The sequence below is a fragment of the Scylla paramamosain genome, chromosome 14 (assembly GCF_035594125.1).
Source record: "Scylla paramamosain isolate STU-SP2022 chromosome 14, ASM3559412v1, whole genome shotgun sequence".
Lineage (NCBI taxonomy): Eukaryota > Metazoa > Arthropoda > Malacostraca > Decapoda > Portunidae > Scylla > Scylla paramamosain.
Window position 1 is genome coordinate 3860263 of NC_087164.1, and position 18901 is coordinate 3879163.

At 41.9% G+C, this 18901-nt stretch overlaps 2 protein-coding genes across 2 annotated transcripts in view; one reads left to right on the forward strand and one right to left on the reverse strand.

Moving 5' to 3' along the window:
- LOC135106761 (uridine-cytidine kinase 2-like) overlaps window positions 1–18901 on the forward strand; it is a 190082-nt gene that overhangs the window by 33376 nt on the left and 137805 nt on the right. The window lies entirely within an intron of this gene.
- Window positions 70–16521, reverse strand: LOC135106757 (fer3-like protein). The gene is made up of 4 exons (XM_064016025.1): window positions 16228–16521; window positions 5392–5556; window positions 4188–4406; window positions 70–1352 (listed from the first exon to the last, which is right to left on the reverse strand). Exons 2-4 carry the CDS (start codon window positions 5547–5549, stop codon window positions 1109–1111), a joined length of 621 nt encoding a protein of 206 aa, XP_063872095.1. The 5' UTR covers window positions 5550–5556; window positions 16228–16521; the 3' UTR covers window positions 70–1108.

Below are 18901 nucleotides of genomic sequence, written 5' to 3' on the forward strand. Positions count from 1 at the left end.
TCTCCCTCCCACGCAAGCACATTTTCTCCACCTCAGTGTGTTGTGATATTAAATTAGAAGCTTGTGTAAAAGTTATGCACATTTAATTGTATGTAGTAATAATAATAGTACGTGAGTTTGTAGTTCAAGCGAGGTCGTTTATCAGCACAGTGCGAGTCTTGGGCCGAGGGTTTTTGCCACCAACGCGCCGAGAACGGTTTGTGGGGACTGCAGCTTGGTGAACACCGGCAGACAGATACCTAACTAACAGACTGACTAACCCAGTAAATAAATTAATATTGAGTACATGTGTTCATGGATAATCAGATACATACGTACTCGTACATACATACACACATACATACATATATACATGCATACATACATACTACACATAAGTATCATAATCTCGTAACTGTCATTCCGGTCACTCTAAACATATCATTGTATGAAGGATTTTATAGAAAGTATTTGTATTTATAAAGTTGCGAAAGTTTTGTGTATATACATGAAAGAGTGTTGCTGAGAATAATGAACTGAAAGAAAGGGAAGAACACGATGTGAGCTGTATTCCGTCTCCGCCCTCGGCGACTCTTTGAACGCGTTGTTAGCAAAAGAAGATCTCGTCCCGGTGACATAACAGAAGACAGCATTGATGCGTTGTGGGAAGCGTCGGTGATGTCGATTTCTTGTGCTTTGTCCTGTACGTAGTGGAGGCGAAAACAAGGACTGAGGCAGGCATGGGAAGCGTGCGTGGCTCGGCATCCAGTGAGGCGAAGGGTTGGTACCACGCATGGGAGTTTTGTCCTTTTGTCACTTTCCACGCGGTGCAAGGGCGTCAGACCTGCTGTGATGAGGAATACAGGCCAATTTCGGTGCAACAAGGCCGCTTCGGCAGCAATGGCGTGGCGTGGTGTCCCTGGCCGTCTTGAAGCACGGGACACGTCTGCACGCCTCAAAGCTGCCATTCCTTCCACTCTGAGTTCAGTTCAGGTGTTGGGGAAGCACGATATCTAGTCCACTGCACGTCGAGTCGGGTATAGAATTGAAGCTCAGGCAGGAAGTTGCAGGGCGGTGAAAAATCGGGTGTGTGTGTGTGTGTGTATTGGGTCTGGCAAGGCGACGCTGCTCAGACGTCCAGCACGTGGTTGAGGTAGGCGATGTAACAGATGGCGAGGCGCAGAATCTCTATCTTGGAGAGCTTCTTATCCGGGGGCAGGGTGGGCAACAGCTTCCGCAGCTGAGCGAAGGCGACGTTGAAGGCTTCCACCCTCATGCGCTCTCGCGTGGCGTGTGCCGTGCGGTACTTCAGCGTGGCGCGTCGACGCCGCCGCCGCTCCTCCTTGGTCATGGCGAGGACGCTCTCCCTCTCCCTGCAATAAACCACCACCACCATAATCAATTTTACATTACAAAAGCACGTTATTTATCATATATACGGTATACATACTAAACACTAAACACACACACACACACACACACACACGCCGTTGTCGTTAACACACTCTGCTCACGCTCAAGGACTGTGTTGGATTCTTTGAGGCGAGGCAAATAGGCGAGCTTCTTAATATGCAGCCCCTGTTTACCAGTGGGAAGTTTGTAGGTGCGGAATGTAAGCCTAGGAGATGTGACTTTGTTCCGGTGTGGAGCACCTACACAAAGATCGGTCAGTTATGAGTCCCGAGCTCTTCCCGCAGAGATAGCTGTGTCGCGAGACCTGCAAACCACTATGGGTGAATAACACACACACACGCACACACACACACACACACACACACACACATACACACACACACACACACACCTTGAATCCTGCTCTAGTATTCAGTCTGGTAGAGGCATTTTTCTGTCTACAAATCATTTCGCCCACCAAAAAGTGATGCGTTGATAAAAATTCAACTGAATGAAAGAAGAAAAACGTACTCGGCTTTACCGTCCCTGCTCCTCGCGTCGATTGTAATGATCGTTTTTATTTTTTCTACTTCAGTCTCACAAAGATGTACAGAATAAGCAGGACAAACGTCGTTTAGTAAATGATGTCTATTGCTACCTCTTCAAATAAAAAGTATTAAGCCTGTAATTCGTGTACATGTTAAATTCAGGAGTATCAGGTACTGGAACAGTAAGTATTGAGATTATAAAATGAACAGAAGGGTGATTTTTAAGGAAATATAATTTACCAATAACGAACTTTGAAGATGTACTGACACTGGCGAGCATCAAGAAAAGAGCAAAATAATGATGAGGATGAGTGGTACATAGAGCACAACGGAGCCATGTGAAGAGGCATGCCCGGGATAAATAGAGAGAAACAGCATCCATGCATGAGGAAAGAGAAGCATGACTACGGAAACTATGATTGCAAGCAGCCATTTGAAAGTGTGGAATCAACGGGGTGATTATAAAGGTTTTTGTAATGGATACTTTTACTAACAACGTTTACGTGAATAGAGGCTGCCTGTCAACAATAGGCAGATCGGAGAGAGGCGAGAGAGGATGCTGGGATACATAACGAGATACCTTGGACACAGAAAATCAATAATTTTCATTTAAGCTTTCCAGTTATGGGATATGAGAGATAACCTGCACTGTGACCTTGGCGACGCTCGTGTTGACAATTGAAGGCTGTGTAGTGATTGATGTTACGGAAAGAGTCGTTGGTAAATTATTTGTCGGCCTTATAGCGTAGATTGGTATATTGGTATAGAAAAGCACTAAGTTCGATAGGTATGACGCTGAAATGCAAAAAAATTAGAACAGCCACCTTCTTTTGAAAAAGGATGAGTGTGAGCCTGTCAGTGAGAAGGAATGGTGAATGTTGATGGGCACGAGGCGGTAGAGAGAGAGAGAGAGAGAGAGAGAGAGAGAGAGAGAGAGAGGGAGAGGGAGAGAGAGAGGTTAGGAAGAAGTTCAGTCAACATTAATGAACTGAAGGGTCGCGGAGATCAAAGGGAATGCCAGGAGCGTCCATTGTTATATTTTTGACGCAAAAGTGAAAAGATCCGAAGACAAGGGATTTGTTTAACAAAAGTTGCATTGAACACAGAATAGAATGAAGACCAATACAATTTCCATCCCGTTGTGCGGAATGTTAACTCTACAGGAATTATTTATTTGTCAGAATATTAAAATCAATGATACTGAAGTTATTGTTTTGTTATGGTTAAGTGATCTTTTTGTTCAAGAGACTCGCCAGGAGGACGGATCAAGTTGCTTCTTTAGCGGTTAAACATTTGCTCTAGAATTCATAAATCAAACAGATAAATGAAGAAATATAAGCAGTGATGTTATGTCTATCATTCGTTTTAGTAGTTTGGACTAGGAAATGGAGACAGGCAGCTTTTGCCAAATATTTCATTACCAGCATCACCCTTAGGGATTTTGAGATGCTTCTTGTTACAACTGTACATTGTGTTGTAGCAATCAACTCCTTTAAGATTCACCCATTGTTATCTGCCCGACGGTATCGCAGAAAGACGTGAACATCTGTGCAGGCTAAGAGACAAGGTGGTGACTGTTCTGCACCACGATGTCAGTGTGGTCAGTTACAATGCACGAAGACAATTCCCGCATTAGCGATGCACTCCCACAGGAGTTGATATCCAAGCAAGGCGATTTAAAAGAAATGTATGATCCTGATGATCCTGAAAAGGACGTTCAGAGTTAAAACCACGCTTCTTATTTTCAATGGAACACAAACTGTTGTCGGATTCTCTCATCAAATGTAAATAAAACGCTTAAGAATAGTTTTTATTTTTTTTTTTAAGAAAATCATACGTTATTTGTTTATACAATCGTGCCAGCGTCACCACAGGCTGAAGCCGACCTCTCGACCTCTAACCATATCCTGTATGCAATATGAACCCAAAGACAAAGAAAATAAATTGATAAAATAAATATATAAATAAATGAATAAAAAAATAAATAAATTGACAGATGCGACTCATACGCATAGTAGATGTGTAGAGGCATGTCAGCCTCAGAAGCTCATTGGTACTCGTGACGCTATCTCAAAAAGATACTTTATTCTCATCCATTTTCCATCAATCACTGCCACTCATTACTACAAATCAGCGTCCTTCGACTCACCATGGCGTGTTTGACCCAACGTGACCTGCCAGTACCATCATGAACTCAAGATGACATCCGGCCTTCCTGTGGTGCTCGGGTGACCCTCCAGCACTCACCTCCTGGCCAGAGTGACTCACCGTGTCCTCCTGCTTGGGGCCGCGTCAGCCAGCACACAGGTAGGGTCGTTCTCTATGTCTGAAGGCCGGCTCTCTTGCTTGACGGTAGTGGTCGTCCTCTCCTCCCGGTGGCCTGCTGAGCCTTCCTGCGCCCTGGCCAGGTCGCGCCGCACCAGCAAGTCAGATCTGCTCGTGAAGTCCTGCGCAGGCCGGAACTCCAGCCGCCGACTGAGCTCTGACCTGAGACGTGAAACTGCCTAAGAGGTTGTGTATTTTGTGAAACAAGTGATGGTTTGAGTTATTCTTCGTTCACACGCTGCCAGGCACACCTACGCCCGGCTGAGATGTGCGCGTCACCCTGTATCCGTGCAGCGTCAGGTGCCGCCCGCCTCTCGTCGCCGAGTCTTGGGTATCGCTAAGAAAATCGACAGTGAAGATCAAGACCCGGATTGGACTATACATCTTTAATGCGATCTTTCGGAATTTACATGTTCCATTATCAAGCCTAAAAATAATAATAAAATGATTTGAAATAATAAAAAGGGGGAATATATATATATATATATATATATATATATATATATATATATATATATATATATATATATATATATATATATATATATATATATATATAGTATACATATAACATTAGATTAGGTCTTAAGGCAAAAAAAAATTTATAGACAACAAATGAAACTAAGACACTACACTGAAACTCACGAAAATCAGAGGAGAGAGACCAAGGACTGCAGCTCCCTAATAGTTAGACGCTCCTCTTATTACAGACTCTCACTATTTATAAGATGGTCTGCTTCATGAGCATGATCGCGAATTGCTGAATGAAGCGGTATTAACACTGGTTTACCCATATGCTCATGAATCCTTGTTTTCAAATGCCTCTTAGTTTTTTTCCTACACATGTAGCTTTTCAGCTTGCACACGTATATTGATAAATGAGACAAAAGGACAAATCTGTAGGAATCACATCCTTATGCCTAAATATAAATAGTGGATCGTTATTTCCTGGCAAAAGGAAAAAAATGAAACGAAACGTCTGTGGATAAAAATCACGAGGCAATTTCGACAACTTTTTTTCCTTAATTGTAAGCTTCTTGTGTCTCGATATTCCCGTTCATTGTTCACCCCGCGCGCCACACTCACGCACGCCCGTGGTGAGGGCATGCGTGATTGGTGAAGGCAGGCGCTGGCTCACGTAACTCACCTCGCGAGCTCGTGTTTGACAAAGTCTGGTCTCGGTGCGGCGTGCAGTGCTGCCACCCGCAGATCAGGGGAGGTCAGCAGGCGGGGATCGCGAGTCACCAGGTCAGCCGAGGTCATGTAGCTGCAGGCTGTGTAGTGACCCGCCAAGGAAAAGTCCATGTCCGACCTAAAAAAAAAAAAAAAAAACGTTGACACTGGGAATTGTTTGTACACACACACACACACACACACACACACACACACACACACACACACACACAGGACATTAAACCCTGTCAAATTATATCATACTGTCTTTCCATTTGTGTCTTCCTTGTCTTGCTATTACTAACACCTAATATGCTGCTGGGAAGTGTGTGTGTGTGTGTGTGTGTGTGTGTGTGTGTGTGTGTGTGTGTGTGTGTGTGTGTGTGTGTGTGTGTGTGTGTGTGTGTGTGTGCACGTTTTGAACGACAGATGAAGCTATCACTTGGAAGCAGATGATATTTAGCTACAAAAGGAAATCCAGCCACATTTTTTTTTCTCTCTCTCTGTGTGATTGGAGAAAGGTAAAGTTTGCCGTCATTCCGTCATTTCCGTATTTTCGATCACAGAACGCTTCTCTTGGTGTCATTAAAATGTTTTGTAAAAATGACAGGTCACTCGCACCGACTGTTGGTCTTTTTAGGTCAGGTCAGACGTCATGCTGAAACAATAAATTCAGATGGTATGAAATTTAGCTTGTGGATTGGCATCCGGTCCCAGATGGGTAAAAAAAAAATTTTTACGATTGAAATGAGGTACTGAGGGCAAGGTGAGGTGGGAGAGAAAGTTCCTAAAGACGTTGGAAAATGCAAATCTCCCCATTACCTTTACTTTTTTTTTTTTTTTCGTGGAGGACTCATTTTGGTATCGTTCGGAAATTCTGGGGGAATCCCAGCCTTATGTATGAATGTGATGTAATTCACATCCCTTTAAGTAAACGCACGTATAATGGAATACTCATTTTGATGTGACCCAAAGGTTCCTTAAGAGCCCTGAGCATATACGGTAATAAAATATCAGTGTTCATCGTTGAATATGTAGATCAGGTCACAGGTCATGAACTTCTTTGACTGGAGAGCACACACTCTACACCTGTGGTGTCCTGGCCGGGTGGCGCTCCTCGGGAAGAGAATCGCGTTTGATATTCCCAAGAGGACCGTGAGCTGGACATGTCTTCGCGAGAGGAGCTTTATTACTGGTCTTGATAGTTACTTATAGTTACAGATAACCTTTTCCTGAAGAAAAAAAAAGGCTACAACATGAAGTCTCTACTTTTAGATCTAATAATACATGTAGTTATCTAATGATTAGCTGACTGACTTCATGATAATTAGAAGGAACTACCGGAAGATTTAGTTTGGAACATTCACGTAGGAATGAACTGTTACGTCTATATGACACTCGTAACACCTACTTTAGTAACCTTTCTCTGTACTTAGTGAATTTGGTTATAAGTCTTGTAACAAGCGTGACATCTGTGATCCCCGCTCTGTTATGAGGAATATTGTGATTTCTAATGCATTTTTTTTTCTTTTACTTGAAATATAGCAGTATTTCATATCTCTGATGATCAAGAGGTTTTCCAGTAGACTAGAATTTTTATTTTGTTCTGTAAGCATCATGTCATCTATTAGATTTTTGTTCTCTTTCTTTTTAGGGTCGCGAGAAACGTTCTGAATTCATAGTATTCCCCATTCAGTTTGTTGTTGATATGAAGGGCGATTCTGATGGAATTCAAAAGGAGATTTAGGATATGAAGTCAGTTAAAGTACACAAGATCATTTCTGAAAAGTAATTTCTGCAGCATTTTAGGATAAAATGCTTGCCAACCAACCCAAACCTTAACCAATATGCATTGAAACTTATTAGATCTCTTTTCCCACCGAGTCAGGCAGGCTTTTCCACCTCTAGTTATCACGAATGCAATACATAAAATAAAGATAGACTGAATGTTGAGAATGACATATAATGTAGTTTTTTCCACCATAAATGAAAATTCTCGTTGAGAAGAAAGTGTTAATTGTTTATACGGCATTGGGTGAGAAACCCAATGCACGTATAAACAATGCACGAATAAACAATGCACGAATAAACAATGCACGGGGTGTTTGGCAGCACCCCGTGCTGCATAGCTACTGTATCCGTCGCAAATAAGCCAGCATTCATTGTCTGAAATATTTGTAAAATGCAAGGATATGAGTTTCAGTCTGTTGATCGTCTCTCAGTCCTTCACTATGGATATGGAAACTTTGAAAACTTCCTTGCTTTAAAAAAAAAAAAGAAGCGACGCCAGGCATACAGCAGTGAGCCAAGCGAAGCGTAGTGCCAACAAGTTTGGGAGCCGTTGTAGCTCATGTAGATAGTACAGGAGTTGAAAGATTGTTCACCAGGTTGGTCAGTGAAAGATAACATCTGAAGTTATGGTGGTGAACAATGATATATCTAAGTGTGAAGACTTCACCTAGGAGAGAATGAGTTGGACTGTGCTCCACTTTGGAATTCAGCTTGTCGGAGAGTCGGAGTTGGGTGAAAGATGTATAGCACAGATGATATTAGTAAAAGAGTGACATTAAAGTCTCGGTCTGCTGGTGCAAATTCTGAAGATTCATGCAGGTGGGTACGAAAGCGAATCAGATCATTGCGCACAGAAACGCAACACACACCTTTGGTTAGAAAATGAGGATATAGAAAGCAGAAGGGAACAGAAAAAAAAAAAAAGAGAAGAGAAGAGAAGAGTTGCTGTCGGTGAGCTTAGACAATTGAGTTTCAGTGAGAAATAGGTGAGGCTTAGAAAAAGACAGTTGATTCTTCTCAGATTTAAATATTAGATCTAAACCTAGGAATGTTACATAAATCAATATAGAGAGAGTTGAAGGAGTTATTAAGACAATTCGTATCCTTATGGGAAAGACAACCTGGCATAAGGATATTTGTGGTACCCTCAGGAGCCCTCCAAGACAGGAACAATGAGGCTCTTTGTTTGTAAACCATTTTCTTAATTATCTTTATTTGAAGATTGTGGTGGTGTTCATATGGCTTGTGGTGTAGTGTGAAACAGTAGGGGGTATGTATGTTGGAAACAGGCAAAGGGGACACGGGGAGGGTCGCCAGCAGGCTTGCAGAAACCCCTCCGCCTCCCCTCTCCTCCCTGGGAGTACTTAACCGTGGCATCAGGTTTCTAATGCCTGCTCCACTAATACATACATACATACATACATACATACATGCATACATATATACATACATACATACATACATACATACATACATACATACATACATACATACATACATAAAACAAGTAGGACAAGTAAGCAAGTCAAATTTGAAAAATAAAAAGTACATAAATGAAAGAATAAATAAATCCAACACGACGCAGGATATTAGTTAGATTTTCATTAACTTTTTTTCTTTAATTTTCCTAAATTATAATGAAAAACTCTTAATGCACACACACACACACACACACACACACACACACACACACACACACACACACACACACACACACACACACGTAACGTTCCTTAAACTAATCTTTGTTGTGAACGTTTCAGTTGAGGAACAAACACATACTGTGTTTTATTGAATGCATGTAGCGCGTGTACGTAGGTACAGTAACACTGAGGGCGTGACTTTATCATCGTATTTAATTAAAAATGCTAGAATGTCAAATCTTCCTATTATTATTATTATTATTATTATTATTATTATTATTATTATTATTATTATTATTATTATTATTATTATAATTATAATTATTATTACTACTATTACTACTACTACTACTACTACCACTGCTACTTTTATCATGATGTGTTTGTGTATAGGGGAGAGGGAAAGGAAGTTTAACACAAACAGAAAAATAATCAATGTTTCACTTTTCATTATCTTCACTCAACGGCTATTATGTCGTTCTGTATTTGATATGCACTTTTTAAGAGAAGCATTAACCTCTGCAGAGGCTAGATAAAATGTCTCTTGGAGTATATATGCTGTATTAAACTCTCTAAACATGAGAGAGAGCTTTCTACAACAAGACGACTATATTTTGCTCTGTGAAATCATGTTAGTCGTATAAATTCAAGTAAATATCGGCAAATAACATAGTAAAGTAACAACAGAATCAAATTAGAAGGAATAAAATCACGGGAAATCAAGAGTTACATCAAAATATGTATAGTATTTCGACTTTTGAGACGACTCCCCTGTACCGCGAGACGATGTTGACCAACTTCTGAATTAAACCAGCCGGCGAACACTGAAAACTCGACCATTTGTGATATCTCCCACTGAACGCACACCGGCAATGTTTCACAATAAGTAAAATAGCAAGGTGGACAGCCCACCATCTTTAATCTTATACTTCTTTCATTATTTCTCACTATCCTCTTATACTCATATTATTCTTCCTTCACCCATCTTTTCTATAAATATAGATAGATAGGCAATGTTTCCTTTCAAACTATCCAGTACTACCGCATGAACTAAAAAATACTTAGATTGGACTTTTCTCAGATTACTGCGAACTCCCGAGTCATTTCGTTATCTTCCATCAGATGATCCTCCTTCCATTGTTTATGTCAGGCCTCTTCCTCCATGAACGGATCCTCCCGCCACAGACTGTTTACGCCAGGCCTTCTCTTCCTCCATGAACGGATCCTCCCGCCACAGACTGTTTACGTCAGGCCTTCTCTTCCTCCATCAACGGATCCTCCCGCCACTGACTGTTTAAGTCAGGCCTTCTCATCGTTTGCTATCAGCGGATTCTCCCACCACTGTTTAGGTCCAACTTTCTCATCTTCTATCAGCGGATCCTTCCGCCATTGTTTATGACAGACTACCTTTTCTTCTAACAACCCGACTTTTCGTGTTCAAGACTGGTCTCAATATGTTCTGAAGTTTCAATAATTTTTTTGCTTTAAATCGTGTGTTTTTCCGTCAGTATTTCTCCTTTTTTTTTTCACTTGTACGTAATTTTCTCTTTCCAGTAAAACTTCCATGACTGTCGAATCCAGATCTTAATTTCAGAGCCTTGTCTTCTTTTCCTAATTTACCGTGAGTCCCCAAGATAATTGATTCTCTCCTGTTGAAGGAATCTCTTGCCATTTTTTAAGGTGGCCTTCCTCACAATGGCTTTGTTTATTTTCTTCTAATCGCGGCTATTTTATGCAGAGCTCGGTTCTGTTTGATATGTTCTGCTTCCACAAGCAGTGGTTACTTTTGCACGAAATTGTTTTCATTCAACTCATTGTATAACCAGACTGAAACCTGTTTATGGATTATTTTCTTCTATTCTAGAACTTCGTTACATCTTCCTTCAAAAATTTTGGGCTTCCTCAAACATCTAACGCTGTCCTATCAAGTTTCGTCTTAGTTTCTTCTTCCACCTTTACGTAATCTTTTGTTTTCAGTAAAACTTCCGTGGCATTGATTTAGGATGTTAACATTCACTGCGATTTCCCGAGATTGCGCAGTCCCCTTCTTCCATCACCTAATCTTATCGTCTCTGCTTGGAACGAACATTCTTCTCCTCTTCTAACAATGATATTAGATTATGTGCGATAATGAGCTTCATTTTGTCCCAGAGTTCCTTCATGTTTTCCTTCAAAATCTGTTGTCTGTTCTCAAATAAGCATCAATGTCCTCAAAAATTTTCGTCGGTGTTTCTTGTGTTTCTTCTTCCCCTTTCACGTCATTTATTTATTTATTTATTTATTTATTTATTCAGTAAAAGCTTCCGTGCAATGAGGAATCGAAGTTATATATAAGTTCCGTCAGAGGCTCTTTCATGTCTTCTGAACGTTTCATGTCTTTTTCTGTCTCACCTCCTCTCATTTTCTCCAACACGAAAACCACAATGATCTTCAATTTCCATGGTCACGGTTTTTCTGCTTGATTTTCTTGTATTTTTTTTTTTTATATAAAATGTATTTTTAATCGCTTTTTCTTTTCATCTAAACTCTTGGTACATATATTTTCCTCTTTCTCTTTTCCTGCACTTTTACAGTCTTCTCTATGTTCATTTGTTCATTTTTTGCTGTGCATTTATTCTACTCATTTACTGCACAGCTTCCTGTAACATTGCTTGCACATCTCTTACCTCAGCCTTCGTCTTGTCGTTTTCAGTGTTTTAGCTCAGCAAACTTTCCTTTTCCTTAATGATTTCTAGCACTGCATCTGTTGCTTTTATAATTTTCTCTTGGAAAATATCCAGCATCTATTATTCTTTTTCAACATCGACGTCAATTCTATTTCTAATGCTTCCCACATCTTTCCTTTTTTTTTTTTTATTCATTCGTGTAGATTACCATCATGTTTTCTGACTCTCTCTCTCTCTCTCTCTCTCTATCCCTTTTCATTGTTTTTTTTTTTTTTTCTTCTTGTGGTCTTGATGCATTTTGAATTTAAAGGCTTCTCACTCCTATATGCCGCGCCACTTTCCTCTGTTAACTTATTGACAATTTCTTTCCTTTCTTTTGTGTTTCTTTGTAACCATCGTGTAAATTCCCTCTACGACCTCCTCGAGTCTCTCATTTATTTCGTTCTCGTCCTCAACCTGGCGGCAATAATGCGTCATTGCCATCAAGTCCTGCATCGCCTCATCACCCTCGCTTGTTAGTTCCTCGCATTCTTTCAGTAGCTGCTTTTGATACATATGCACATTCCGTGCAATGCATTTCACGGCTTATATCATTCGCATTAATGATTGCGGCTCATTGAATGGATTTCTTTTCGTTATTGTGTTTTTATTTCCATGTACGTGCTTTTAATGTAATTACAAATTTCGTTTGTTGTCCTTACGTGCAACCAGTAAAGTTTTGTTTTCTTTTCTTGCTACTTTCTAAACGTACTTAGGTAAAGAATTTAAAGTGTATTATCTCAGGCAGCTATCTAACTCATAGCTTACTTCTGAAATCACCTGCCGCGATCATGTTATTGCAGAGTTTGATGTTGATGCTAAGCGTTATCTACTTTAGCAGGGATATACTTTATAATTTAGATTCCGTAACGCTTCCTAAAGTAAGACCAGAAATTCGTACGGAAAGTTGTGCATTACCTATCACTTGTGGTGAGAGTATCAACTGGTCATTCGTTGGTGTGCATTATCTGGAGTTACAGAAAAATGTCTATTTACATTGTAACACGTTTGCACCTCGTAATGAAAAGATTACCCCTCATCGGGTTTCACCAGACCTCAATATACGCTAACTGTTTATCTTTTTTTTTTTTTCATTTTTTTTTTTTTTTTTTTGTAAGAGGGGTATTGGAGAAGGGTAACAAAGTATATTTATACATAAAAAGGTCTATTGACTTGCCAGTGCGTAAAGAAGGGCCAAAAAAAAAAATTATTCAAAATTAGGCAAGTGTCTTGAGACCTCCTTCTTGAAAAATACTGAAGCAGGTAAGGAGTTCCAGAGTTTATCAGTGAAAGGGATGAAAGATTGTGAATAACAATTTATTCTTGCATTAGAGAGATGGACAGAACGGACAGAATATGGGTGAGAGAAAGTAGACTGTTGTGCAGTGAGGCTGCATAAGAATAGGAGGCATGCCGTTAACAAGATCAGAAGCAGTAACCATGAAGATGACGGTAGAAGATGGTAAGAGATGCAACATTACGGTGAAGAGAGAGCCTGAAGACGGTCAGTTAGAGGCAAGGATTCTACATACTTTCCTTGGTTAAAGGAAAGTAGATGATAAGACGAAATGCTAATGAGTTATCAAGTATCATTAATGGTTCAGAAAAATGTACGAGCTGTTTCGCCAATTACCTATTACAATTGGTTCAGAAATCCAGCGCCGCAGGACAGTTCAATTGCCAGACCAGCTAAATACACTGACGTATTCCATACAAGCGGGAAGTGTTACATTTATAAGTTCATATATCTGCTGCCAGAAGACAATGCAATCACAGATTATTTCGAAAGCGTACCGACTTAGGGCACTGTTGCACTATTGCACTCTGCCGCCAGAGAGCACTACTACCATCGAACTAGTTAATAAGCCAGTCAGCAGGGGACGACATTTGTCATTCTAACAACACCCGTCACATGTAGATGGCGGAAACATCTTTCTATTGTTTGGTCATTCGGCCACAAGTTTTCTGTCTTTGTAATCAGACATATAGCAATCATCTCGTAATATGCATGGACTCTTCACACCTTGACGACTGTTGTGGTGGTAAGGTACTCAAGAAAGTTTGGCTAGTAAGGTTCTTGTGTTTCGAGAAAGGGTCATCATCAAAGTCCTTTGAATATATTCTTGTTATACTTGAAAGAGTATTAGCTAATCGCGGAGTGACTGTTAATGCCACTGAACAATTGACTAAAAGTTTGTTGTGGTGGACAGCCTGTGTGTGCCGCACTGTTGTGATTTTTGTGCCGAAAACTTCGCGAATGCAGTGGAAAATTCTACGTTGTTGAAAATTATTATATTTTTAGCTCAAGGTGATATTTTATCTTTTTAGTGGAAAACAATTACGTGTAAAAAGAATTAGAAGTAAATACGAACGGAGACATTTTCCAAGTTTAAGCCACGCGGTAGATCCTTATTAAGCGGAGTTCGTAACAATATTGCATTGTCTTCGAAATACTGCACTTAAATGTTTTTTTTTTTTTTTTCTTACCGCATGCACACGTACGTAGTAATCTCATTCATCCATACATCTCTGTTTTAAATACATTCATTGGAACATGTCATTCTGTTTCACTCTTTCATTTAACAATATAGTTGTAACAAAGCAGCGGTGTCTTTTCTGCGCGTGAATGAGTGCGCGTCGTGTAACAGACACAATACAAGAACGGATGCCCCTCGGTCAGATGCTGAGACGTGTCAGCTTCTCTGCCCGTTCTTGCCGCTTTGAGTCCCTTACGCAGGGCAACCTCGTGAGTGGATTAAAGCGAAGCGAAACACCAAGATTACGGAGGAGTAGCAAGGAAAGTAACGAAACGAGAGGAGATGGAGAACGAGTGCAGAGGCGAAGGTCATTCAGAAGTAAAACGTAGACATGGCTGAAAGGTGGTGACTGAAGGATTGAACGATTGATAGGTTGGACGCACCAGCCATGGCGGCGCAGCGGTAAGGTTCCACCGAGACTCGAGACAAGAACACCGCGTGGAATTCATGCTCAAAGAAAATGTGAATCATACAAAACGACGAAAGACTGGAGGGAAAGTGGAGATGGAGAACTGTTGGGGAAGAAGAGAATGTGGAGAACTGACAGGGAGATGGAGAGGTGGAGGATTGAGAGGTGAACGAGGTAAGGATTCGCTGAGGTGGAAGAAATGAAATGCTGACGAAGAAGAGTGGAGCAGCTTGAAGGCTGAAAACTGGCGGGCTGGTGGAGGAGATGGGTGGATTCCGGAGAAGTAGAAGAAGTGGAAGAAAACTGAATGGCCGGCTGGGAAGTGGAGGAGGTGGAGAACCTGCTAGAAAGTGGAGGAGGTGGAGAACTTGCTGGGAAGTGGAGGAGGTGGAGAACCTGCTAGGAAGTGGAGGAGGTGGAGAACCTGCTGGGAAGTGGAGGAAGTGGAGAACCTACTAGGAAGTGGAGGAGGTGGAGAACCTACTGGGAAGTGGAAGAGGTGGAGAATCTGCTGGGAAGTGGAGGAGGTGGAGAACCTACTGGGAAGTGGAGGACAGGCGTGGAAGTGGAAAAGGTAGAGGCCTGGATGGCAGATGAAAGATATGAAAGAGAAAGAAAACCTGCCTAAAAGTGGAGGACAGGTGGAGAGCTGACAGTAAGGTGGAAGCGTGTTGGTGATGTGGAAGACCTGTGGAGGACCCGCAATGGAGATGGAGGAGATAAAGTACTTGTCAGGAAGTGGAAGACAGGCGAGCTTGTGGAGGAGTTGAAAGATTAGCGAGACGGTAGAGGAGTGATGCGGAGAAGGTGGAACAGGTGGAGGACTAACAAGAAGGGCACAGGAGATTGAAATTTGGCGGGGAAGTGGAAAATTGGTGGAGGACTGATAGATGGGGAGAACTGGAAAAGATGGACTGGCTGGAAGGTGGGAGAAGTGGAAGACTTGGAGATGAATAAAGGAAGTAGACTGATGGCGGGAAGGTGGAAGAAATGGAGATTCGCGGAAGGTGGAGCAGGTGGATCGCTTGCTGAAGGGAAGGTGGAGTAGATGAAAAACTGGTAGCTACAGAGGGATTGCAGTGGAAGGTGGAGGAGACGGAGGAGATGAAGAACTGTTGGAGAAGAAGAGAATGTGGAGAACTGACGGGGAGGTGGAGGAGATCGAAGAATGGTGAAGAGTTGGAGGGGAGATAGTGCTGACGAAGAGGTGGAGGAGGTGGAGGACTGGCAGGGTGATGAAGATGGAGGAAAAATAAAGGAATGTCGGGAGCTAGTGGAACACTGGTGGGCAGGTGGAGGATTGATAAGGAAGAGATGGTAGAGGACTGGCAGAAAGAAGGGCGAAGACAACTCACAGCGAGAGGTGGAGGATCAGCAGTGGAGGAGGAGAGGTGGAGAATTTGTGAGGTTGAGATCCACTTGAATGATAAACTGGATGAGGAACAAGGCGTGGGAACGAGGATGCATGGTCTGATATGAGACTTCAGTAATGTGGATGAGGAGATGAACGAACAGTCGGCAGGTGGAGTCGCTGTAATGGTGAGGAAGTTTTTGGCTGAGCTTGAACAGGTGGAATAGTTGAGTGATGACCGTCAGTGAGGTGGAAAGTCATGGCTAAGGTGGAAGCGATCGCGCTGATGATCCACGATTTCTGTGTCCTTTTCTTTAGACGAGAGTTATATTTCAGATAGATCACTGTCACTCCTGTTCACCGTCATTACTCACTTGGTACATGCAGAAAATGTCAGTCACCGTGAACCTTCATGACTGAGGCCGGAGCCGCAAGGAGCCCTCTCGCTGTGTGGCCCCGTGCGTGTGATGGCTCTTGCCTTTCTTCCCTCCTTCAAAAAGACTTTTTTTCTGCTTTATTTTGGGAAAGTTGACGCTGACACTTACTGACAGTTGTTGCGTTCACGGGATAAGACACTTAGTCCACTCGATGGTTAATTTCACACGCGATTTCACTCTTAACTTTAGTCCGATCGTGTCCGTCACACTAAATTGACGGAACCAACTGAAGATGAAAGTCAGCATCCTCGCAGCCTCCACTTGGCCCCGCCCACCGTTCTCGCGCCCGTCCAATGGAGAAGCGAGGTGGTCCTCATTGGCTCTGGAGATCAATTCCCGGTCCCTGATTGGTCACTGTATTGTTCTACAGCCCTTTTAGCCACTAACAGCGGCGTGATTGGCTGCTGCAACCTGTCCCTGGGCTCCAAGTGGCCACTTACGGTTTGTAGATAACGGCATGTTATCTTAACTCGAAGTAATTGCATGTAAAATCCCAATGTATCCTTTTTAAATGCTTCCTTGGGGCACCAGAACTTCTGACACATTTTCATTTTTAAGTAGATGGCATCCACTCTAAGGTTGATGTGGAGGGATGTGGAATGCTTTGGTTTGGTGCGAGAGGAGCGTCAGGAGGTAGAATAAATGTTTGCAGGAGTAAGGGTTCTTCGGGGTATTGATCAAGGGGAAGGCGCGGAGATCTCCTGCCTTTGTTTTCATGTGTGTGGCTCCATTTACGACACCCGAGCGTTCCCAGACAGCATACTTGTGCGTCCATCCTCAGCGTTCATCCTCAGTACGGGATCATTCCCCTTGGTCCTGATACGAGGCACAGGCGTTTCTTAGCGGTCGTGGCAGGTCTCCTTTAGATGCCAGGCAAGCACTGGAGAGACTCAGCATTGGTGTAGTTTTCCTACCCCACCTCTCGTATTCTGTACGCAGGAACCTCTCAGTTTTTATTTAGCTCACGTTTCTGTACACAGGGTTCTCACAAGTTATTTGTTCTGCAGGAGTTCAACCATATAAACACAACAGCAGAAATGGCTTGCTTCATATAGAGCTTTTTTTTTTTTTTTTTTTTTTTTTTCTATTCAAACTGATGTAAAGAATAGATGTGCAAACATTGTTTCTCACCTGTCCCTTCTCTTGGAGGCGGAACCATCCACAGTTTTGACCGCCGTTCATCTACTCCCCAGCGTCCATTGCTCTCCCTCCCCTCCTGTCCTGGTAGGGATTGCAGGCAGCTATGAAAACACATTACTGCGTGGTGAAGTAAAACTCTTTCCCTGTCTTGACAAGTAATATACAGTCCATACGTTGCAATCTTCTTTTCGGCAGGAGTCGTTACTAAAGTTAAAAGACTTTATATGTTATTTACTCACTCATTTATTTTATGTATTTATTCATTTATTAATACACGATTAACCATACAGTGCAAAATTCGGTAGAAGAACGTACTGAACCGTAATGCTTACAAAGATTCGTCACTTCCGTCCAAGCATCGACAGTGGAAGCAAGGCGCTGAGGAACAAACATGGGAAGATACTGAAATGGATCTGTAATACGTCTTACGATAATAAAGCTGCGTATACAAGGTAGCCAAGATAAAATAAGGAGTTGGCCATGATGACAGTTTGTGCAAAGGTTCTGCACAGACTGCGTTGCTCCAATCCTTTAGAATTTGAAAAAGGAAAAGAAAAAGGGAAAAATATTTTAACTATTTTGAATATAGTGATGACTATAATGATAATTTATATTCTTCTGTCTTGCTTTCCTCTCCAAGGACCTCCTCCTCCTCCTCCTCCTCCTCCTCCTCCTCCTCCTCCTCCTCCTCCTCCTCCTCCTCCTCCTCCTCCTCCTCATCCTCATCTTTTACCAAGCCGTCATTCCCTACTCGTCTTCCTTATCCTTCCGTAGCTTCCTTCTCTTCTACCTCCTTTTCCAGCTCTTCCGTCTTCTTTTCTTCTTCTCTCTAGTCTTTTGAAAATATGCATATCAATAAGGGTTATATTAAATAATTCGCTAGTTCGAACTGTACGTGTAGTGGCCGTATTGAAAAAAAAAAAAGCCAGGAAGAGTGGAACATGGAATAACTAATATTGTTCTACGGCTGAGAAATATAAAATATGAAGAAAGGATTGCCGAACTAGACTTATTCATCCTTTTGAAAAGGAGGATGCTAAGTGATCTGATGGAAGTGTTTTAAATATTTCAAGGATTCGGTAACATTAATCCGGACGATTACTTTGCAGCTGATCGAAGAAATACAAAGAGACGTAATGCCTCAAGATACCTGGTAGTAAGATTCGGGCCAAATGAAGCCAAACAGTTTTTAGCGATTGGAACTCTCTTCCCTCTATTGTCGTGGGTGGCGTAACAGTGACAGCATTTGGTCTTTAATCCACAAATAACATATCGTACGCTGCACAGCAAATTGTAGCTCAAGTTCGTTTGAGTTTACCTGTGAAATGTTGCTTTACGGAAGTTATTGCCTGTTGCCTAGTGGCGGACATGTACTATGGAAGTAGCAATAGTGATAGTTTTTATCTCTCTGCAAAAATTTCCATGCAATTTCTTTACACTGCATGGCATGTCTTCCCTTCCTGTAAGCCCT

Excerpts from the sequence above, each read along its gene's own strand:
- LOC135106757 (XM_064016025.1), bottom strand. The coding sequence starts at position 5,549 with ATGGACTTTTCCTTGGCGGGTCACTACACAGCCTGCAGCTACATGACC. Across the intron at positions 4,407-5,391 it reads GTCAAACACGAGCTCGCGAG|GTCAGAGCTCAGTCGGCGGC; the intron begins GTGAGTTACGTG and ends TTCACGTCTCAG. Across the intron at positions 1,353-4,187 it reads GCCCCAAGCAGGAGGACACG|GGAGAGGGAGAGCGTCCTCG; the intron begins GTGAGTCACTCT and ends GGTTTATTGCAG.